This window comes from Hirundo rustica, chromosome Z, assembly GCF_015227805.2.
Source record: "Hirundo rustica isolate bHirRus1 chromosome Z, bHirRus1.pri.v3, whole genome shotgun sequence".
NCBI classification, from domain to species: domain Eukaryota; kingdom Metazoa; phylum Chordata; class Aves; order Passeriformes; family Hirundinidae; genus Hirundo; species Hirundo rustica.
In genome coordinates, this window is record NC_053488.1 from 46892761 (window position 1) to 46917965 (window position 25205).

Genomic DNA, 25205 nt, shown 5'->3' on the forward strand with positions numbered 1-25205 from the left:
CCACTACCCAATCAGGGACAAGGTTCAAGTGGAACAGAGTTGGGTTACATTCCAGTGTGGGAGGATGGGCACAGCTGGGCAGGGAAAAACCACACGATACAGTTTCCAAGGAACAGAAGAAACATTACAAAACCCAATATAAAAATGAAATACACTATAAACCAAATTAACGCACTACAACAAAGAGCATCTAGGAAAGTATGCAAAAAACACAGCAGCAGTGCAAACTAGTCCAAATGCAAGTCAGGGAGAGATAAGTATAATGAAAGACTGACATAGCAAACTAGACTCCCTCAACCACAATGAGGAAAAAGCAGAACAGAAAAAACTCCAATCAAAACAACAAAGAAAGAGACACACCACCTCTCCAAAACAATATTGGTCAAATCACTACTGACAATTGTAAAAGAAAACAGGCTTGTACAGGACATCTCTGAAAAGCAAGGGTCAAAGGCAAAGGAGAGCTGACAAGAAAGACCAGGAGCATTGTTAACCAGCTTTTTGGTCCAGAGATGAAAAACCCTGTCATAAAATCTCTGCAAGGCTCAAGTTTAATCCCTCTCTTCCACTAAAGGGTCAACTTTTTTCCCAGGTGAGCAGAGGAATCATGACAGCTTTGTAATAGCTTAACACTGGGGAGAGATAAATTGCATATTATCAAAATTGCTTGCCTTCATTTGTTTTATCTCAGAAGATTAAAAGCATGATTTGAAGATACTTCAAAGCCACAAGTGGCTGTTTTTCAACTCAGGGGAAATGAGTGAGAAGCTATTAGAAGACTGAGAAAATGATGAGAAAGCCAATCTGCCACTCACTCTAAAAGAAAAAAAACCAACATGAGTACTGGTGAAATACCAGCGGCAAAAAAAAACCTTTAGGGAAAGTATTTGTCAGCATCAGAGAGTAAGGAGATGACTGGCAAGAAAGTTTCATTTTTCAAGTGCAATTCATCATCAAACATATCTTTTTCCCCTTACTGAAATAGGCCTCATTACAAGCAGAGGCAGCAGATGCCAAACACTTTCACCCCATGCAGCTTATGAAATCATCTCACATAACTTTCTTAGAAGTAATACAGGGAGACAGTCTAGGACAAAACACTACAGGGTCAGTGAAACACTAGGTAAACACATTGAAATAATAGTTATAAGTGATCTGAGAGTTGAAAGTAGTTGCAATTTGTTCAAATGGACAGATGTGTCAACAGTCCTGTGTTTGATACTGCTTGGTGTTTTCACTATTACCATAAGAGGTCATTAATAAACAGGCCATGATGGCTTTAGCAAATCAAAAATAAGTTGGATTTTTCAATACAGACACTACAAATGTGGGAATGTATGATTGAGAGCATACAAGAATTAAAACAGATCTAGACAATCTAAAGAACTAGTAAGGAAGACCCCTCCCCAGCTAACTTAAAACAGACAAGTAACTCCCTCAGGGAAAGTTTATCTCCAGATGAAGTTAATTCATACAATTAAGCCTCTCTACATCCCCATGCTGTATTCAACACGGAGTTGGAGACAGCAGAACACATCCTCTGTTATTCCCTACAAATACAAATTTATATAAATTTATCTTCGTCTCAACAGTTTACTGCAAATGACTGCTACACTTGAGGCTATGTGCTAGTGTACTTTGAGCTGGTCCTGGCACTCTGGAGTGCTCTCAATTACTTTCCATATTTTAGAAATTGTATTTTTCAGTCTTTCCAGCATAGAGCAATGGGCTTTTGCTGCTTTTCCTGCAAACATTTGGTAAGGGTAGCAAAGAAGACTTCTGGATATAGTTTAATAATGGTGTCCAAAATCCCTTCTGAAAAGAAAATTCAAGACTCCAATATAAAGTAAAAAGAAAGTCTTTCTTCCCTAAAGATGAAGAGATGAGTTATTTCTGTTTTCAAAGAACAGAGCTTAGCTGTGGTCACACTATAAGCTTTTGTAAAAGGAGAGTGGTGAGCTAGGGGAGACACAGCACAGAAGAATTTAACGCACTAGAAAAATCATGGTCCTTAATTATATGCAAGAAAGTATAGCTTCAAGCAGTCAGTCATGACCTCCATTTGATGAAATCAAAATACTTTTTCTTCTGCAAAACCCCTGCCTTCAAATAGACCTGTAGGCATGTCTACTGACAGTTTATTACTTCGGCTTTTGCTCATATGTACCTATAAATTGACATTGACATCTGCTAGAAAATACTGCTAAAGAGCTAAGGGACAATGTCATAAAGATCTGAGTACATGCAACACCACCTTAGAGACAGCAATCACTCAAAGCAAATACCCCATGGAAACATCTGGAAATACTTCCAATAGTGGAGCACAACTTCTAGGAAGAAATCAAAATAATATCATAAAAATCAGCAAAAAGAAATTAATTACACATTTCAGAACTACCTTTAAAGATCTTGCAGTTTTTGATATAAAACCTATATGAACACTGTCTCACACTGAAAGCTACCCTAAGACAGTAAGGCAGCCCAGTCTTATGGGCCTGAAATACTACAGGAAGTATAACCACACCTAAGTACAACATTAAATGGTTCTTTAAGCCATAGGAGCTTAAATAGTAACATTAACAATAGTATGAACCACCCTTTACATATTAGACTTTCAATATTTTATCACACAGCATGCTCATATGCATGCTGCAGTTTCCCTCAAAAGGAATTATTCAAGTGAATGTAATTACAAATTACAATTAACGTATTACCAAAAAAAAAACCCCCAAAACCTGCTATTCTTCAGCATAATTAGATTTGGCTTCCATCATTCCACCTGAAGTTGTCAGGATGGCTACATTAGGATTTTCATTGCTTTTAAATCCCCTGATTTACTCAAGGGCCTTTAAAAAGTCCGAGCCTTGACTGATCAATCTATTCGTTGTGAAAACTAAGCAGACATTACAGACATAAGAAGTTGATGACTCCTAATGCATGAGTGCATATGAAGCTCTCGGACATCCTGCAGTCATACCCACTTCAGAATGTTATTTCTTCTGTCAGAGCCAATCTCTCTCTGCCAGCCTATGCAAAACATCAGTAGACTGAAGAAACTCACCACTGACTAACTCATTAAAAGTCACCTGGTGAAGTTTATTAAGTAGAGCAGAGGAACCTTTCATCCTTGACACTACTGAAATTTCAGTTCTGCAAATTTTAGTTCTACTTCAGTCTCAGTAAAACTAAAATAATTGAAACTCAGAAGTGCCTTTCAGAATATTAATTTAAAAAAATGAGTTTGCAATGTCAACTACTTATCATGGTATCCATGATACCCCACCATTCTCAAGAAGTGAGGCACAGCATCAGCGATGAAGTTCCAAGTGGAAGAGACACCCATCAGCACTCTTTCAGTTTTAAGTGCAGGCTGCATGATGGGGCCAGAACCACTGCAAGGACACAGAAAGCACATCCAAAAAGGGGCAGAAACACCTTCTACAAGGCCCCTGTTTCCTCAGTCTCCTCAGTCACCCAGGGCTCCTGAGCCCATAGCTGACAGGAAAAGACAGAGGAGCACATCCAAATACCAAAGGTGTCTGACAAGTCTCCAAACACCTTTAAAAAACATTATTTGGGCTTCCCATATAACTCACTTGGTGTCAAACAGCAGAAACAAACAACATTCCCCTACAAGAAATCTGCTAAGTAGAAGGAAGAGAATGATAGGACCACTACACAGGAAGAATCATGACCATCATATAAGCATGCAGATGGTACAACAAGGTTCTTACTTGCAGAATTGGCGAGCAAAGGATTTACTGCACAGTAGCAGGCAGATGCAGCCTGTTTTCCAAGTACTCTCACTTCCACTTAAGTATCCGCATTTAACAAGAACAACTGTGCCTACGCAAGCAATCACTTGAATGAATTGAAGATAGCTTTCCAACTAACAATTCCTTTCTCACCATCAGTCAGTGATGTAAAATAAACAGGCTGCAGACAGCTTTTAAAGCTGAATTTATGAAATTATAGGGAAAATTATGTTATAAGAAAACATATTTTCCATTCTTTTGCTGTGTACCAAGATTTGCTCATGCTATCATGGGAAAAATGTCTTAAATTAACAAAAAAAAAAATGTGCTCTACAGTGAAAGGTTCCCTTTTGTCATTTTTGAAGAAATCAGGTTTTATGTTAAATATACTTTAGACGGAAAACAAAACAGCTTTGTCTGATGATTGTAATGGCAATTAATTCTCAAAAACACTCTATGACAATGAAAGAACACTTGACGTATCTGCAGCTTTTCAGACATGAACGTCAGAAAATACTGCTTTCAGTAGTAGAGTCAGCTCATAGTTGGAAATGGGGAAAGATGGGGGTGGTATTGGTGTAAAGTCAGTGAACAACCATCCCATTAGTCATCCCAATAGTGTCAGTCTAATCCTATGAAACACAGAGGCAAAATCTTCATGGCCAACTGATAATTTTCATACTTCATTTTATCTTTCAAGGTAGTTTAAACTACTTTAGTAGAGTCTGGCGCATGAGAATTTCATGAAAGAAAGGTATGCTCAAAGCATGTATTTTGTATCGGAGTTTGAACAGAAATCATTGCCAGGATGACATACCTATCTCAACACGGCAGGGCAAATTCTCATGGGACTTCCAGTTCAAGGCAGAGTCCTAAATGAAGTTTGATACTCCACAATATATCAGCAGTTCCTGAGCATCATAATGCTCATTTCATTTTCCAGTCTTCTCTTCAATTTTTTGAGGCCAGTTCATTTGAGATGAAGAACTCTTCTTTTGGAGTCCATGAAAATGTTCATTTTTGAATGACTGAGGGATCAGGTAAGAACTGTCTAGTACTGGGAAGTAACAAAGTTTAACACAAATCAAGGCTGTGGAAAAGGCCAAATCAAGGATAACAGCTGTCCTAGGTTACAATCTAAGATGTGCCCAAAGTATGTATTCTATCACCATCTACATGAGATGCTTAAACTAGGTTGGGCAGGGTTTCCCTTGCCCCCTCCCTCCAGACTATCTTCTGTTAAAGGCCCATCAATGCCCTGCTGCATGACTCATAGGTAACTCTCTCCAGGAGCTATCTCTGAATAATGGGCAATCAAGGACCCATTACAAGACTGATAAAATAATATCAGCCCATTGTGAGATGCTCCATCCAGGAGGAGGAGCCAAGCATTCCCACCTGGATATAATCTGGGATTTGGGACAGCACAGGCAGCCTTACCCACTGGATTCCCAGAGGACAAGAGCTACCAGACCTTTCTGTGGGAACACTGCTTCAACAAGACCACTTCATCTGGACTGCTACCACCACAGTTTCAGGTTGTATTCTGACTCTGTCAGTGAACTTTTGTACTATTGCATGTGTTTTATTTTATTTTACCCTTTTTTTTCCTCTCCTATTAAATTGTTTTTTCTGACTTGGAGTCTCTTGGTTTTGCCTTCAAGCCATTTCCATTTCCTTTGAAAAACCTAAAAGCAAGGAAGAATATTCTCACTTGGCTTTCCTCTTTTCACTGCTCACAGAAACACAGTGGGGCAACAGGGGAAGAAAGGAGTATTTTTGTCCTGTGTGATGTTATTAGAAGGGTCACCCCAAGAAGATGCACAAAAAGAGTTTAGCTGGAGAAAATGAGAAATTGACAAGTAACCTGTAGCTACAACTAGGTATTTGTGACCCACAATGGATGGCAGTTGTTGGCAGAAGTTTGACCATCTGAGAATAAGAGCTATAGATTCAGCATGAAAAAAGAGCAGGTTTAAAGCATCTCTTCTGAGAACCTCTGTGGGAAATGACACCACCCAGTTGGGGTGCTGATAGTGCCTCAAATTTCTGATGCGTGGAGCATCATCTCAGGTGTGGGCAAGAACAGAAGAGAAAGGCTGCTCTGCACAACTGCTGGAGCTTAACATCAAATGATAGGAGAGTTATATCTTACCTGTTTTTTCACAAAATGGAAAACATCCTGTGTTGAAGGTGATCTCTTCAGCAAGCATAGAATAGCCATAATACACTGCAAAGAGGCTGCAACATCATTATACAATTTTAATTCTGCAAAAATTTTTTTGTCTACTGAACAGCCTACAATAAATCTGACTGATAAATTTTCCAATGCTAGAATCTTTCTTTACTCAGAAGACAGATGTAAAAAATAAAGGTCTTCAAAGTTCACATAAATGGAGAGAATGAAGGGGCAAGAACACTATGGGAAAACCATAAAACGACCAGTAGCACATTATGGGCACTGGATGAGACTCAGTTAATTTCCTAACTTGATCTCATAGATGAAATAGCTTAAGTTAAAGTGATAGCTAAACTTTTGTACAACATTGACTTAGCCTTTTTAGACTGAAAGAAAACAAATTGACAACAATTTTTAAAATGTTAATCAGTGGAACTGAAGGACTGTATTGTTGCTCTATATTGCTGAAGCCATTTAAAGCTCTAAGAATATGAACTGTGGATATATACATGAACCTGAGGCAGAGTGAATGTGGCTTCTGTAAAGAGAAGCTATGTGTCAAAACCACAGAACTTCTTTGAAAGATTCAGCAAGCATTTAACTATAAAGTAGGTTTGATTGATTTTTATACTTGGATTTTCAGAAGTTACTTGACAAGGTCCCACAAAACAGGTGCTTGAAGAAACCACAGAAGGCACTGATGAATTAGTAGTTGGTTAAGAAATAGAAAACAGGGAAGGAATAAAAGTTTTGTTTTCACAGTGCAGAGAGGACATCAATAATTGACCAGAGTTGGTGTCTGTTACCCAAGAAGTTAAGATTATGTTGGGGGTTAGATCTGTTCCTTTTTTTTTAACAGAATTTTTCCCCATAAGTTGCTAGGAGACTAAGTACTTGTGCTTACAGGTGCTTGACCAACACAAAAGAGGTGGCTGAAAGTCAGGAGGGCAAAGACCACATGAGTTTTGGGGCAGGAAAAGGACAGAGCTGGGGGCAGCTTCCTTTTTCTTGCTCTGCGCATCGGAGAGAGGATGGCCAGGCTGCTTCTTGCTGCGGGAGGAGTTCACTGTTACCAGAAAGTCCGGTCCTGGGAAATCTACCATCATCTGCTTGTGCCCAGGAATTCTGAGGTCCTTTGCCTGCCCTGCTGGAGCTGGCCTAGCCCTGTGTGTCTGTCACAGCTTGTCCAGCACTGCTCTTTTTGCTACGCTGTAGCCCTGCATCCCCGGCCTGCTAGGGATATCCTGCCATTCCAGCCACCAGCCTGGGAGTTTCCACCATTTCAGCTTGGGGCTCTCAGAGTCCCAACAGATCAGACTGCCCCAGGCTTTATGAAAGAGAACCAAGAACCTCGAGGAGCTTTGTTTATTATTAATGCTGTAGTTGCTGTTTGTTTGCCTTGTTATACATACTAGTAAAGAACTGTTATTCCTACCCCCATTCCTCTGCCTGAAAGCCCTGTTATTTTCTAAATTATAATAATTTAGAGGGAGGGGATTTGAATTCTCCATTCCAAGAGAGAGACCCTGCCCCTCCCTAGCAGATACCTATCTTTCAAACCAAGACAGATGAGAAATCAGGCAAAAATAGCTGGTTGGTTGGGTTTTTTTTAATAATCCAATTTCTTCATAATAAGTCTATGCCCAGCTGCAACAGGTATATAATGAGATTCAGTTATGGGGTATTAAATGGCAGAGAAAATTCCCTGTAATTAAATACTAAATTATGAATATTAAACACAATCCTAGTTTCTTATATTAAACAAGATAATTGGCCTATTGTCGCATGACGTCTTGAAATATAGACAAAAACTACACAAATCAAGCCTAGAAGAAAAAAAAAGGGAACCCAAAACCGAACAACTGTTAAGAGGTACTAAGTATTAGTCCATATACAATTTCATTGGGTGAATGTCTCCCCTGGTTTATCTCCATCTATTCAAAGCTCTGCTGGACACACTGCTGAGTAAGCTTCTATAACTAACATTTTTAAGCAGAGAGGTTGGACTGATATCTTAATAATTCTCTGCCAATTCCATTACTTCTGTGATTCTGTGTTACCTCTCAATCACTGCATTTAAATTTACATGACTATCCTGTTATGAGGAACAGAGCTTAAGGTTCAGATGTAGCTTCAGATTTCTGGAGGCTGAGGGACTGCTCTGGGCAAGCATCAAAGGATGGATGTTCTTGCACCCCTCTCTAGGCATGTGTTTCTCACGACAGATGGGAGACATGGTATCAGCCCTAACAGGCCTTTGATCTGACCCCGCACCACCATTCTTACACCATAGACTCAAATGACTTAGCATTACCAGTCCATTCTAAATTGTTTTGCAAACATATATGTTTGCATTAGTCAGTAGATTCTGAAATGGCTGAAAGTTCTGTAAACAAATACCAAGTGTTTCCAAACAAGATGTCTCTACAAGCAAAATAGAAACCCACATTCATCGTATCACTAGAGTTGATTCTTTCTGGAAGGCAAATCTAAGTTTCCTTTAAACACTAAAACACAAATACCCAGTGCACTGCATGCCCATTTCTGAGAGCAACAACTGCAGTTTAGGTATATTTTCCACTAGCCAGACATTAAGGATGCAGTAGAGTATATGGGTCCCCAAAGAAATTTTGATTTCAATTTGAGATAAGTATATGACTAGGAGAATCTGGCTGATCCTTTGATGGTGTCAACAAATCAATACTGAATTTATTGCTATCAACAAGAGGACACTGAAAAACCAATGCAGTTATTATGAAGATAATTGAAAAGAACTCTCCTGAGTCATCGAGACAGCTCCTGGTAACATGGGTAACCATGTCGTACAGTCTTTTCTGCAAAATTATCACATACCAATTTTAGGCATTATTCTCGTCTGTCTTACTCATATTTAAAAGACTGTTACAGAAGTACAGATGGTTACAGACTTGCTTCTAAATTACAATTTTTACTGTAATCATGGTCAAGATAGTTCTCTTCTCCCTTGAATGCACAAAGAGTCCTTAAATTTTAGTGAATTATTCTAACTCACAGATGTGGTCCTCTGTTGAAGAACTACCATAGCCAACCACCTGGGAGTAAAGAAACCAAATTCATACACAGTATATTTTCAGATGAAATGTTACAAGTAAGTTTAAAAGTTTCATAATACATATGAAGGCAAGTATTTTAAGTCAATGTTGCCCTCACTTTTCACAACTGCAACTATTATGCTGGATGGATAAAAACTTGGGACCTATCAGGTCCCAGATAACTCACAGACCCATGTAAGTTTCAAATGCCATGTAAAAACTGTATTTTTTGTTTGATGGACTTACTGGAGATGAGTCCTTCCACATTCAGGACTCAATAAATTTATACATACTTAATCCACATTCCAAAAACAGGAGAACTAATATACCTATCTGCACATTAAAACCTCATCTACTAAAACATCAAGATTTCTGTCAGCTTCCTGCCTAGCACTCCGATTATATTATTTGGCACCCACCACAAGAAGACAGGTACAGAATGACCGATTTTGCAGCTTCTGAAGTTATGCCTGTTAAAGAAGTGGAGATTATTTCTTCCTCTTTGCATAAAGATGATTGAGTGTGCATTCAAGTGCTTTCTCTCTCTAGAGAAAGCACTGGGAGCTAGGGCAAGAGAAGGTGAGAATAGACTCCCTTAGCTAAAGAAGCTAGGAATCACCAAAGGAATATACAAGAAGAGATTTATCCTTGGTTATGGGCAATACTGCAAGAATTCTGATTTGTTTCCGTTTCAGTTGGAGAGGAATAATAGTATAGAGGGGAACAATTTTATTAGCCATTTGCTTTTAGAATTTTTTTTCTCAGTCTCAAAATTTGCCTTTGCATCTAACCTTCATCAAAACTTGCCAGAAACACACTGCATACTACATCAGGTTTTCTGCCTTTATCTGGCATGCATGTTTGAGCACTATGCCTTTGCTTGGTTCTACATCTTATTTAATAGGTGAATTACCTTCCTTTGGCATAAACTTTGGAATATGCTGAATCAGGTTGCTGATGATAAAGGTGGGGAGGCATTGGCAGCGCATCAGAGACCTATAATATTAATACAAAAAAGCCTGTACTTACTACCTGGGGAGTAGGATCAAGAGAAAAAGGATAAAATTTAGCTGCATTAACTGCACAGTCACAAAGTACAGACAAATAACAAGAACTCCACTATAAAATCTCATCAATTGCAAACAGAAGGAAAATGGAAAACATACAGTTTGGGCAACAAACAACCAGACAGCTATAAGCCATCAAGACAGCAGCTGTACAAAAGGCCATCTCATTCAATAATATTTATTGTTCGTATTAGAAAAGCCTGAGGATTTTGTAACTGAAGGCAGTAGACAAACATAGCTTCTGTAACCTCTCTAAGTTCCAGTAGGGAAATAGATCATATGAAAGCTGCACTGCTTTTGGTATGGCTTGTAGAACACAATCCAGGCAAGAGCCAAAGACAGAAGACAAAAACAGTTAAGATGAACCTGAATCAGGACTTTGACAGGGCACCATCGCACAAGATATTAACTTACCTCATACTTGCAATCTGGTTACTTTGAGTGAAGAATGTCTTTAATGAACGCAAAATGTGAAAGAGTTTGTAAATTTTAATTCAAAATTGTTGACTGATTCTATGGTGTGACACTGTCCCTCATCCACAGTGCCTAAGTACTTCATTTACTCATTCTAACTCAAACCAAGAGAAATGCCAAAATATTGAAAGCTATCATGGGATAAAAATTACAGAGTTCTGAAATATGAGAATTAAGTATTGCAAAGATAAGAATACATGCATAAAACAAGCTTTAACAGGTATGGCTCAAAAGAATTACATATGGTCTTCTAATGGCCACATGCTATTTTGGATTACTAACACATTTTGTTAATCATTATTATTCTATCTTAGCTATGACTAGAGCAAAACACAGTAAAATGGTATTACTAGCTATTCAACACAGTTAAGACACGTGGTTCATAACACCAGGACAAATTACTTAAACAGGCTACTTGGTGTATATATATTGTGTTAATTCAAGAATAGCAACATAAGCAGTTCACAGAATAGAGACTGACAAGAGAAAGAAAGATTTGGAAGGCTACTTATGTGAAGAATAGATTTCACCAGCCCTAATTTAGACGGTCATTTGCAAGGGAAATTCATCTAATATGATTTTTCCATCACAAATTATACTGCATCTTGTCTAAAGTCATGGAGGAAAATAATGTGAAGATGTTAAAGTATTTTGTTTTTCTTCTTCTACTACGTATGTGTAGCATGAGCAATAAAAATACCATAGTATAGATCAAACCATTTGAAATCACTGTACATTAACATGAGCTAATGTACTTTAACTAGACAACCTGAATATTCAAATGGTCAAAATTATACCATTGTGCTGAGGAGAGGGTGACCAAGTTGTTGTTTTGGTTTTTTTCATTCAAAATTAATGATTCTCTGAAAATAGAAAAAATATTCTCTGTATGCTATTGTAAATCAAATCAATTCTGTGAACAACTTTTATAGTAATGAATCAAACTGCCTTTTTCACTCAATATTATTCCCGCTCCACCTACTTTTGAATACTTATAATATGAACTATGAAGAGAGATGGGATTTAAATTTAAACTAAAAAAAATAATTTATGTGCATAATTATTATGAAGATAATACAGAGATGGGGATTTGTTTCACCCCTACAGGTGTCAGAGAAAAAAAACATGCTCATGGATTTTAGGGTCTCTTTCATTGCAGATTTTCCATTACATATTGACGCCATTTGGAATTGATTACTGATCTTACTTAGTATACATCAGTAGCTAATTTTAACCACTAAACTCTGTTCTTGTTTATAGTTAAGACATTCTTGAATTAAAACATTGTGAAGAGAGAATAAAATGCAATTAATTTACCTGTCCTCCTCCTCCTTGCACCAAATAAAAATCAATTTATTATTGCCTTTTCAGTGTCATACATGTTGCTCTAATATTTTGAGTTACTTGTTGTTAGTAGCATTTTTTAAGACTAGAATTTGTCTTCCTCTTTCAACTCAAGTTAATCCTCTACCAATTAGCTAGCAGACCAGTGAACAGTGTGCTGCAGAAGCATTTGCAGCTTCCATTGAAAAGGTTGCAAAGAATAAAAAGGGTGAGAGGAAGAAGATATCCACGTTTCTCAGGGTTCTTCTTCTGATCATTTAGACTCTAAAGTCATTAAATGCCATCATTGTCCAGATGGCCACAGCACTCAAGAGTGCTCCTTTAAAAACTTCAGGGGGCTCCAAGTATCAGTACTATGTTATCTAAAAAGTGTTTCATACCTTTGCTATGTTGCAGTCCCATGAGTCATTCCACACAGCTCTGGCTCTTTCTCTCCTTTTCTCTTCTTTCTTGCATTTCTAGCTCACTGCTTCCTGTCCCTGGCACGGCTACCTTACCCTTTCTTTCCCTCGCACAACCTCCTGTCCCTTCCCCCTCACAGTATAGCCAGCAGACTCCAGCTAATTCACTCTTTTATCATCCATAGCTCTGAGGGTAAGGCTGTTCCTACTCTTTGGTAATTAACACAGCTGCAACACATTAGGGGCAAGAGTGCCTTCAGCACTATCTCTGTTTGTTCTTCCACAATTAAACAATGTGATTAGTCCCTTCCTAAGTGGTCATCAGTATCTACACCACGAAGTAATGCTTCCCATTACAAAATCAGCTTTCAACCCTTTTGTTTTTAATTTTACTAAGCTAGTCAGCCAGAAAATCATGAGGGTTTGAAGAGAATATAGAGAGAAGGATCGCTGCTGCACCCACAACATCAGGCGGGGCTAGGGGGCATCCAGTGAAGCAGGCAGCTAAAAACATTCAGGAACATGTGTCCTACAGTGTTCTGGGCATAGATTACGATAATGATTTTGGAGTTCTCATCATGTCTTGCATTCAGTTTTAACAAAACCTTATTGCACAACACCAGAAGCTGACAAACACATTCTCCATCAGGAAGACAAAAACCCAAACATCTTTAAGGCATTGTACATCAGATCAGAGCTGTGTTTCATTAATCTAGAAAATATGTCAATAGGTTAAAAAAATACATTTAAAAAAAAAATCTGTACTCATCCGTGGCAGATTCTCAGAGGGCCTCATAAGCCTTACCAAAACATCAATTTTCTCTGCAAAAGTCTAAAACTATGTAATACCACCTCATTAATATAAAATAATCAAAGCATGTCAAAAGCATTGTATTTTTTTTCTGGTCTTAAAATACTCTTCTTGATCCAAACATTAGGCTGGCACAGGACACCTAGTAAGTCAGAAAACAGCAACATCTTGTATTTAGAGAGAATCTGAAAGAGATACATCTTCAAGTTTAAATAAAATTCAAACAACTAATCACCAAAAACCATTATAGCTAAAGATCTTATTATCAAGCAAAAACTGCACAATTTATGGCCAGCTTTCCATACAAGGGTACAGAAGTCCAATCATTTCAACATGGTGTGTTTAATTTTTTTTTCAGCTAAGTACAAAATAAAATCACATACCACGTTCTTTGGCACTGTCAGTGTAATTCTGTTAACAAGGACTATTTAAAGAAAATCCATATGAACATTATTTCAGAAGTATTTGAAAATAATACCAGTGGCAGGTGACCTGATTAACTGTTCCCTCCCAGCCACCTCAATACAAAAAGGTAAAAACAAAGCATTTGTTGAAAAATTTTATTTGTATTCCATTCTGCTGAAGTCTGTGATGCAATCATTAATGAAATCACACTAAATTGAGTATATTAAGATGCTGTATCAGTACCAAAGGCAGTGAACCTGATAGACATGGATATGCTTTAAAGATCAAAAGACTGAAAAAAAGTAAACATATGGGTGTGTTCATAATCATCTCAATTGAGAAAAAAATATGAATATTCACAAGAAGTAAAAATTATAGCAGGGAAAGGTATGGAGGGAAATACATACATGACCCTATTTTAGAACTGATAGCTATTCCTTAAATCCAAGGAAGTTGGATTTGTTTTTTCTTCACAAAGCCTGGAGACAAGTGAGAGGAGAGATGTTTCTGGTGAGGAAGGTCTTGGGGAAAAAGGACTGTGGAGATTACTTCAGTTCCGAGATAAAGTTCGAGTCCTGGCATCATATCTGTGTCATATGCATGCTCACAGCAAGATATGCTTTGGAACACAGGCTATACATTTGTTGAAGGGCATAAAATTTGGTGCTTTGTTTTCAAGGCTGTGAATTATGACTCTTGGACTTGCTGTTATGTTATCCCCCCATAAGATGCAATTATATGTAGAAAGTAAACTGTTAAAGGGCAGCATGTTTTATAATTATTTTTGTTCCTCAAGAGGGCTCCCATTTCCTTCTCTTCTACATTTCATGGTTCTTTATCTCTAGCGCAGATAACCACATAAATGAAAGGAAGCAAACTTATAATCAACAGCACTATGGGAAAATGGCAGGACAAAAAAAATGGGGGACAAAACAGAGAGCACAATGGAGCTTAATGATATCTTGGCCTTGGTAGAACAAAAGGCCCTGGGATAAGTGACCACAGATATGAGAAAAGCTGAGAAGTACAGCATATACAGATATCAAGGGTTTTGAAACTGTAGTTTTGTAAGACTGCCAAGTAATGCAAACAATAGGCTGATCCTGTAACTCGTGAGAAATTCTTGCTTAAGGATGTGACTGCTTAGAGCTGTAACTGCTTAGAGCTGCAACAGTATATAAGATTGAACCGAGAGGAAAACAGACCACTTCAACTCCTTTTTGCGCAGACTTCAATGACTTCAACTTTTTTTTGCCTGGGCCTTTGATTTCTTTTTGCTTAGGCTTCTTGCTTGGACTAGTATTTGCACTCCTCATTTGAAGTCCTGTCTCTCAGTTGCGTGGCAATTGGTGCCCCTGTGTGAAGAAGCAAATATCCGCCTAAGCTGTACGGCAGCCAGCAACCCCCCAGAACTGAAGTGCTGCTGAAAGAAGGAGGATCAGGCCAGACACAATGCCTCTGGAGGATCGGGAGGCAAGTCGGGGAAAGGAAACATGGATCAGGCAATGTCTGCCCAGGAGAGATGTTTTTCTGCTTATGTTTGAGCTGCTTAAGAAACACAGCAAGTCCTTGCCCTCTCATGACTTAAAACTTGTACTGAAGAGGGCAGTTGCTGAGGTAAAAAATGACTCTCTGTCTACTATATTTATGAAAGATTTTTGGGACAGTATAGGGGTTAAACTAGGGGACTGTGGCATGAAGGGGAATAAGGTGGTGGCTGACATGCTTCTCTCTCGGAGGGTGATTTATGAGACTATGGAAAAAAACAAGAACAAGCTGTGGGTAATGATCCGGTATGACTGGCAGACCCACCAAAGGCTATAAATCCTTTTGTACAGCATCCACACCTCCTCCTCCACCAGAGGTGAAGGAAAGATACTGGGCACCTTGATCTGTGTCACCTCCTCCCCCACCAGAGGCAACAGAAAGATACTGGACACTGTGATTTGCTGCCGGCAGCTGCCCTGGGAATGGGGGGAGGAGGGGGGGAGGATGAAGAAGACCCCTTTGATCCTGGTCCCATAAACTGATGATGAGCCAGATCTGTTTCTCACAGACCTGCAAGAGAATTTGGTTTGTTTAAAAAGAGAATCCTTACTTGCGGGAGACTTGGAAATGGCTGATAAGGTCATAGCCCCTGCCATATATCATGGTAGTAAGCAGCATAATCTTCATAGGGAGTAGCTGTCTTTTCAGGAGGGAAACCAGAGCTGGAGTGTGGGACAGTGCTGTGCTCAGACACAAATGTCTCAGCTGACACAACAGCTAACGCAGCAGATGCCACAGTGGGATCACCTCAATTCTTCACCCAGCAACTCATGGCAGTGCCAGACTAGACCTGGCAGCCTCCAACACAGTACCGTTACTTGACTCTTCTATTCTTTTACTCCCTACAGGAATTGTTGGACTACCAGACCACCAGAAAAGTGCTCTGTTAATAGGGAGACATTGTGGATAGCAGAAGACCACAGAAGAATTGTTCAGGTTTACTGCAATAAGGCTGGCTCAATTTGTTGCACTTTAAACAAAATAAGGGATAGGAATGACTATTTTTCAAAATTTCCTTATTGAAATTTTCAGACAATATTCATGCAAATAAAACTTCTTTGATCTGAGTGACTGCAGAGAGTAGTTAGCCCTTTCTAGAAAGTACTTGAACTTCCACAGATGGGGCATAGGCTACTGCAAACTACTGAATATTTTTTCACTGACCACCGCACATAACTGCAGGTCTTTTTAAATGTGGCTATTTACTATGTGAACAAGCATTTAAACATCTCTTACTTGAGAAGAATTCTGCCTATGAAACCGTGTCCATTATAATCCCATACACAACAGTGCGCACATTTGGACAAACAGAAAAAGACACAGTGGAATGAATGTGTAATATGCTTCTGATGCCACAGAACTTCAGTAAATTTATCTGCTCTCCACCCAGAATCACACAGGCTTATTCCACCATCGCTCCCTTTCAATTGCTCTTGAAAATACTTATTTGATTTCAGATTTTCTCTCTCAGCAAAATTTGGATTTTGATATTCCTGGTAGGTCCCTTCCAATTCAAGATATTCTATGATTCTCTCTGTAATATGCTAAAAGAATGACTTAGTTACATCCTACCTCTTGCAACCTAATGCAATGTTTTTTCAAGCATAACAATTCTTGTATTAACATGATTATCACTCCTAAAACAAATTTGTGTAAAGAGTACTTATTTTAACAGCTATTCATTTTCTCCACTAAAAATATAATTTTTCAAATTAGAAAACGTTATCTAAACCAGTGACATAAATGCATAGTGGCTGACAGAAAAAAAAATGAGAATCAGTAAATAAATATTCTCTATCATAATTTTTCATTAATAGCTCTTTTTAAAGTATGAGAAAGCTGTTAAATTTATGCAGAATTTATCGCCTCTTCATTTCAGATATAATTTATGGAATGGTAAATTTTCTTTTATTGCTTTTTCCACAAAGTTTTTACTTTTGAATCAACTAGATGAAACAGTTTTTACTTCTGAATCAACTAGATGAAACTGAACCAGAGAAAACTGGGAAAAAAAATCACTCCCTGCACTGAGTAAAAAAATTTAGTTATTAAAGCCTGGGCTCTTCACTGCAAGTTCTGCTTTCTGGTACCCAAGTGAGAAACTTCACCCTACCCACTCTATCTCCTGTCTTTCTACGTCAAAGCAAGGTCCAACCACAACATTCCCAAATGAGGCCTAAGACCCACCTCTTCAACAACCTTCCCTATGGGCAGGAATTTCCTGAGGGGAAATGTTTCCTGTTTGTCTTAAGGTTCAAGGACAACAAGAAAGTTACAGTTTGCGGAACAGGCAACACTACACTGGCAGATTCTGCTCAAAGACAATTCTCATCATGATTCCTAAAAGGACTCCACGTTCTCACATTCAGACAGTGACCACCACGTGCTGTCAGTTGCATGACTGCGTCACTTTGGAAAATCCTCAGGTCCATTTAAAAAAAAAAAAAATCACAAGCAAGTGAGCAAAAGTGTTATTGAATGAGGGACAGATCTACTTTTACTGCACCCTAAAGCATACTGAGCAAATGATTTTCAAAATAAGCAGGGCAAAGGGGCTGCAAAACAAATTATTCTTGAGATGAACAGAAAAAAGAACCTTTTCTTAATTAAGGGATGGATAGTAAAATAATTGTCAGTTTTCAGAGCAAAAACTGTTTGAACTTCAAAGCACCAAGTGCAAAACCAATCCACTTCTATAAAATAATGCTTTTATCAGCTTGACCAAGAAGTTTTAGCTTTGTTAGGTTAAATAATCTAAGAAAGAAGTTAGCTGATTTCATCTACTACTTCCATTACTAAAGTGGATGTTAGGATGACAGCTCTCATAAATAGAATTGACAGAGTAAGAAGTCATTCTACACACTGAAATCTGGAGTTCAAACTGTACATTAGATTTAAAGCTTCTCTGAGCTATAGGACATAAACCACCTATGATTCAGCTCACACTGTCAGTCCAAGCTAAGTTGCCAAGTATTGAGAGCCTTTCAGTCTCTGTCTTCAGAAGGATCACACAACTGCAGAAGGATCACACAACTGCAGAAGGATCACACAACTGAAAGACTGCCCATGCAGGAAAAGGTAACCTTCTTGGAAGAAAAGCCTGAAAGATTTGATTGGAAAAACTTTCTGGTTTTGAGCATTTAATAGATTTGCAATCTGCCTACGATAGTAATATTAAAGTTTCAGCTCGGATAGTTATGTAGTTAGTTAGGCAAAGATGGTGCCTATCAAGTAAAATTCCAACAAAGAAAATTTCCATTTTTTGTAATATTGCTGAGTATCCAAAAAAATCATTACTAAATTTATTCTTCACTCAAATACCATAGTTAGACCAACCCTGAATTCAGAAATTGTGTACCAAAGGATACAGCAAAGGTTATATAAGGCTAACAAAAGGTTTTAGTCCTTAAGGAAATACAAGTTTAGAGTGCAATATTTTCAACATCTTTTTCCAAAGGATTGTGGAAAATAAGCTTTTAGATGAAATACACTCAGAACAAAATTCCACACTCGACAACAACTGCAACCTGTAAAACAAGAACATTTTGTAAAACAAAGCACAGTTTCACATTTATAGTATTATGACCTCCACTTATACACAAAAACCCTTGTAAAAATTGACTAAGAGGACTAATCACGGTTTCAGTGGAACATAAAAATAGAATAAAATAATGAGAATAAAGGCCTATTTAGCCCAGAGTTCTAAGAGTGGGCAAACACAGATGCCTGAAGAATGTAAGAATAGAGCAAACTCCTATCAACACTCTCCACAACTTACAGTTCAATAGTTAGCATCTTCATGTTTAATCAGTCATTTATTTCCTGCATGCCTAATTGCCCATTAAGTCCATGTAACCCTTTAGCATCCATAGTATCCAGTGGCCAGGACTTCCAGTTACCTCCTGTTGATTTTTGACTAGATACCCCATTTTTTAACAGATACCTCAAAGAGCCTGCGTGAAAAAAACAGCCAAAGAATACTTCTAATGAGATGTTCCACCCATGCCATATGTGCCTCCAGATACCTCTCATAACCTCACTATAGGTTTTACTAGGGACAGGAGAGAATTAAATCGTTTCTTAATGGCTTCTCCTCCACACCCATTTTATTTATCTAAGCTAATTTTCATCTGCCATCTAAATGCCCCAACAGTTGAGGAAGGTATTTCTGTAATTATTCACAAACAACACAACCTTTAAACCTTTGACAATTACAAAGACCAGCAAATTTTTCTGTTGAACCCCTTTATCTATGAACACACTGAGCAGCATGGACATGCGAACGGATCCCTGTGGAACTCCACTGTTTAAAAACAATTGTTGACTCCTGTGATATATGTCCTAAAGTTAATTCGTGTTAAAAGATGTAAGATGTAATTCAACCCCTATAAATATAAGTTTTGTTTCTAATCCAGTATACTAAGAGTTAACTCAGACGAAAGCGGCCCAGAGAAAGGTACAGGAATTTCTTTTGCCAGCAAAGACATAGGAGGGGACACGAAGAAACTATGATCGGAATTACCCGAAAAAGGGACACAAAGGTGCTTCTGCCGGGAATCATTAAGGGGAGAACAAAGACAACGGAAAAAGGAGTTGGGAGCCCCGAGAACCAGATGATTACATCAGATCGATATTTCATCCGTCTCCTCCTGAAATTAACATCTTCATGCCACACCTGGATCCGACGATTAAAGGCATTGTCCTCTTGGGCAACCCTATTCAGAATCCCAGAACTGGAACATGAATGTCTAATGAGGCTGCCTCAGAAGGAGGAGCCTCGAAGTCCCGAGTTTCTCTTAGCGATCCAGTGTATAAAAAGAGACTGCTGCAAACGAAAAATGTGAACTTGGGGGATAACAGACTGACAGAGTGTGTTATCAATTGTTCACCCGGCACCGACCCTGGGCTCGACGCTGTCCTTTTAATTGTGACTGTCCGAGACTGTCATTCTGTCTCTCAATAAAATTCCAAAATTTTGATTTATCGAATTTGGTGAATCGTATTTATTACAACTCCCATCTAAGCTTATAGGCATCTATCCTTCTTCCTAAAAGGATTGTCTCTCTCGTCTTCCAGGACCCCTTATCTAGCCATGCAAGCAAGAGTTACAGAGTAAGACATCCTAGGAATATGTCAGACATACTTTGCACAAGGAGCACTCATTCCAAAGGGAAACTCCCATATCTAGCCACAGTTGTGCAAATGCAGATCTCTGGAGTCTGCCAAAACACATCTTTCAATCCCTGTATTTGCTAAAGATAATTTACGATAATGTTTTCCATTGGTTATTTCAGTATCTTACTTTCTTTACTGCATCTAAAGGGATCACATAGCCACATTATTCAGCCTCACCTGACATATCTCCCCCACCACTAACCTAACTAAACAATGAATACTTTTAGTTTTTGTAGACATAATCAAAACCATATCCAAAACTAGAAGTTTGGAGACAGGGTTACCAAGAGAAAACAATACACTTTTATATTACACTTCAAGGGAACCAAGAGGGATTGTTGGATCTGCCTTACAGATTTGCCAAGATACACCTATCACAGTAGTTCTGAGATAACCATCAGCACTCTGGATGCTGGCTCTGAAAACATCTCAAAGCTGGCCTTAGGACCTAAGGATCAAGATTTCATTGCCATACGCATTAGAGAAATTTTATCTCAAAGCATGTACCCCTCCAAGTTCTTCTGTCCCTTCTCTACCTCTTAATCTTTGATTAAGATGGTTATTTTCTCCTGTATTGTTTTTGCTTTTGTTTTAAATCTTACTTCCTAGCTCTACCCAGGAGCCGTGCAGACCTAATGGCTCACATCTCTACACTACTTGAGTGTGGTTATCTTCCATATTCAAACCTTTTGTTAGTGTTTTAGCATTTACTCTCTCATCTTGCAAGGTAAAAAATCCATTGCATCTCATCTTTACTCTAGTACTTTTACAGGCATTAACTCTTCCTACCAAAACCTGGAAATTTCACATTGAAAACTCCTCCTTATGCAATAAACCCAGGATGTATCACCAATATAGATTACACTTAAGCAAAGTCCACTGCCACTATTGCAGATGGTAGGAGGATTCTAGACAGACCCCAGAGGAGTGTACTAATTCAGATGCCAGGGTTGGTATCAACTGTTGTAATTCACCAGCATTCTGTTTTGTTTCCTTTTTTGTCAACTCTAGACACAAAACCAACACAGTAATATTTCCTGCTTTATATTTTTATGCTTTTGCACAGGGGTAGAGTGAAGTCAAGTACAAATGTGATAAACATACATAAAATGATACCTACTTAAATCTGTAGTAGCAGTAGCAGTAGTAGGGAGAAAAAAGTAGCAGCAGATAAGAACTAGGCAGAAAGCCAAGAATTATACTATATTGTATTTCTGCCACCTTTCCTGCCCCTATCGGTTATGATATAAGAAGCACAGGTATGCTTTGTAGCAAAAACTTTCATTGCATGTCTTTTCTGAAAAAGTATTTTACCAAGGCAACCATGTTATTACCTGTGAATTTCTCACATTTATTCAGGAGTTTTAATATGCTATCATTGGCAAAACTAACAATTACTATTTGCTATCTACTGACTTAACATTTAAATCATGTACTATGAACCCTTTAAAAAACCCTGTAATTTTCCACTCTTTTGCACATTATTTCCTACCTGCAAATTCAATAGTAACAAACAAATGCACTGGGAGAGCAAAAATTGCACATCAGATATAGCATTTTACACCAGACTTCAGTTTTTAAGAAGCTGAAGTTGCCGGGCAGGACCATCACCAGGGCAGTAGTGCAAAATTAATGAATGAAAATGTAACAGTTCACTCGCCTACACTGCACCCGGATGGGTAGGACCCTGCCGGCAGAGGCCTGTTCAGGGAATCCTGTCTCGGGTAGGAGTTTTGTCAGCGCAGGGTTCCCGTAATAGAAAAGCGGAAGGTCTGGTGTGAAGGAATGTCGTAAATGAGGTGGCAGTGCTCCCGAAGTGATGCCCACCCTTCAGCCGACAGCGCACGGGGGCTGGGAGCACATAGGTACCCTGACTAAACGCCGCCCGCTCGGGCCAGCGTCCGCCAAGCGAACAGATGCCTCCTCCTAAAAATCATTCCCTTCACCCGGAGATTTCTCGGCTTGGCTCCCGAGGAGCTGAGATTTTGCCTTCGAAAGCCTGCCCCTCGTGAAAGCCGCACGGTCTCCCGCTGCCGCTCACGCACACCAAAGTTTTACCGCTCTCGCCATAGCGACATGGGCCGAGACACCCAGCCCCGGCCGCCCCCCGCCCACCTGGCCCGGCTCGGCCCGGCGCCGCCTCACCGTCCCAGCTCGGATTCCAACTCGAAGTAGTGAGCCAGAGTGTCCTTATTGGAGCCATCGATCCAGTACTCGGGAGCGGCGGAGCCGGGGTGACTGACAGCCGAGGAGCCGGAGGAGGAAGATGAGGGCGACGAGGAGGATGAGGGCATGGTGACTTTCAGCATGCCGGGACGCTTGCCGGGGGCTGTCCTCTCCTCCGCGCCTGCTGCAGAACGCAGAGCGACAAGGGAGCGGCTATACCTCGCCTCCCTGCCTCTTCCTCTCTTTCCTTATTTATTTCCTTCCCTCCCTCGCTCTCCCCTCCCTCTCCCCTCCTCCTCCTTCCCCCCTGCGCCGCGCTGTAGAGGCGGTGGCGCGTCCCCAGGCCGGCGGGGCGATGGGGCGGTGGGGCGGGGCTGGGCGGGACCAGGGAATCCACCTCCGTCGCCCTGCATCCCGCTCCATCCGCCCCGCCTAGCCGAGAGGTCGCTCCGCGCCTACAGCAAGAGATCCTTGGTGCCGGACCGGGGCGACGGGAGCCCTTGCGAGTTCACCGGCACCGGGAGCGGGATACGGACTCTTGGGGGCACGGGAGGAGAAATCGCATCCCGGTCCGCGGGCGGTGTACGGCAGGGCAGGGCAGGGCAGTGTGCGCAGCCCGTAGCGAGGTGGGCGCCGGCCTGCCATGCCGCAGCGTTTTGCCAGTTCCCGAGAGGGAGTTCAGGAATTCTGCCGTGAATTTGGCGAGGAGGGTGTGGGGGCTGAGGCTGAACAAGGCAAACACCAGTGGGAAAGAAACAGACTGACAAATTCTCGAACATTACTATAAAAATCCCCAAAACATATCTTCCCTTCCCACCATAGAACTAAAAAAAGCCACAGAGAAATAAAATTACTGTGCTGCAATGCCACTCTTTAACAGGTTACAAAATCTGGAGGTTATAAAATGAATGCAAATCATACTAAAGCATGCTACATCCTGCAAAATCCTTAGTCAGAAACATCTGTAGAAGGTTTCTGTTGGTGTACTGGCAAAACAGAAGCAGTTGTGTGTGCCTTGCATGTATAGTGTGCCAGATCAATCCCACTCACCTCTTCTCTGTTCTGTTACACCCACTCACACTGCCATGCCAGCACAGGCAGGAGGTAAAATGGACCATGTGCAAACCTGTGCAGCAGAAGGGACAAAGCATTGTCCTCTAATTTTCAACCACAATTCACTAGCCTCTTTTTTTAGACATCCTATTTCTTGCTCAAATAAAGCACAGTGTCCTGTTCAGTGTTGTGCTAATTCAGATGTTTTGGTGTTTTCCAGAATGATTTGTTTCCCCTTATAAAAGTGTGTGTCTCTTGCTGTTCCTTAAGTTGCTTACTGTAACTGAGACATTAATTTTGAAGAATTCAGGATTTTTAGGAAAGTTAAGATAATAAGTTGCTGAAATAGCTGAAGTAGAAGCTTTGTTCACAGTTAACAGAAGCCGGATCTTAGATAAGATATCCCGGATTTAGTAACTCATTTCTTGTCAGCTTTATGTTTGTGTAACTGTGCTTGTAATGAAAAACAAAATGTGGTAAGTCGGACATAAGATAACTGCAGACTTCCTGCTTAAATAAACCACTGAACACAGGAAGCGATAAGTTCTACCAAGGATTCATTTGTCACAAATGCATTGAAAAGCTAAAAAGGTCAGAATGAGGAAGACTCATCTTACTTCCTCATTTTGGGTGACCACTCCCCAGAATAGACCCCCAACTCATTTTATGAAACAAAGTATGCATGCTTAATAGCCTTTTTGCCAATTAGCATATGAAGTGAGGAATGGGAGGTGACAGTGGTATGAATATGTATTTGTATTTTGGGTATTCAACACTTTTGTAATTACCTGTGAATTTCGGAGTTCATATTAGGGAAATATCCCACATGCTGCCCAGCCGTAATAAACATACACTTTCTTTCTAACTTTCAACTGTTAAAAGAGGTTTTGTCCATCATAGTTGGGTATCAATACTAGATCAATACCCGTATTTCTTTAATAAGTCATAACCAGATGGGGAATCCTAATTCTGGACCTCTTAATTTCTCAAAGGTCTTGACAAAAAAATGCTTCTCTCTGAGTAACCAGATAATACATGTATGTCCTAAACTAATCTTTGTTAGTAGTGGGAAAGAATAAGAGATAAATGGGATTGATAAAAGAGAGATAAAATCTTTTTGCCTCAAGTTTACTTATTGCCACTATAAAATTAAAATTCAGATCCCCACTGTAATTTGAGATTTTATAATTTTCAAATTCATATTTGAAAATCAGGAAAAAGTAATCCAAAGTCCTGATTAGAAAGCCAAGTTCCATCCAATACAATTTGACAGCAACTCCAAATTTCCTTGAGATGAATGTCATGCCCAGAGCACCCAGTTACAGGGCTGAGATCAGCAGGCAAGGTGGCCTTTTCATTGCTGCTCATGCCCTCTTTCAATCACCAGGCTCGCTGTGTCTCTGCTGATGCATGCACAATTTTTCTTCATAAGTCTTTGGCTGATATTTTTTCATCCTATTTGTTAACAGCATGTCCTGGGAGAAGAAATCATCACTAGTGAAGACAATCACGCACACAAAATGGCAAATCAGCACACTTAGAGGACAGTGGTTTTCCGCATTGCATTTTTAGTCAAATAGCTAACATATTCTGCAAGCCAAAGGGCACATATAATTCTGTTCTGGTGGGTATTTTGAAGAAATTATTTTAGTAGCACTATTACCTGCAATCAGGTTCATATCTCTAATAATCTTGACATAGTTATCATGAGTTTTCAGCTACTCCTTGCTAAATGACATAGCACCAGTGGATTTCC

The 25205-nt window shown here is 39.6% G+C and overlaps 1 protein-coding gene across 2 annotated transcripts in view; it reads right to left on the reverse strand.

The window, feature by feature from the left end:
- Window positions 1-22699, reverse strand: part of CAMK4 (calcium/calmodulin dependent protein kinase IV) — a 208603-nt gene extending 185904 nt beyond the window's left edge. The window contains exon 1 of one of the 2 annotated variants that reach the window (XM_040090933.2): window positions 22376-22699. In XM_040090933.2, the coding sequence (XP_039946867.1) occupies window positions 22376-22539 (164 nt within the window). In that variant the 5' untranslated portion in view covers window positions 22540-22699. The remainder of the gene's footprint in view (window positions 1-22375) is intronic. The other variant, XM_040090934.2, reaches the window with a different exon arrangement.
- Window positions 22700-25205: the final 2506 nt, after the last annotated feature.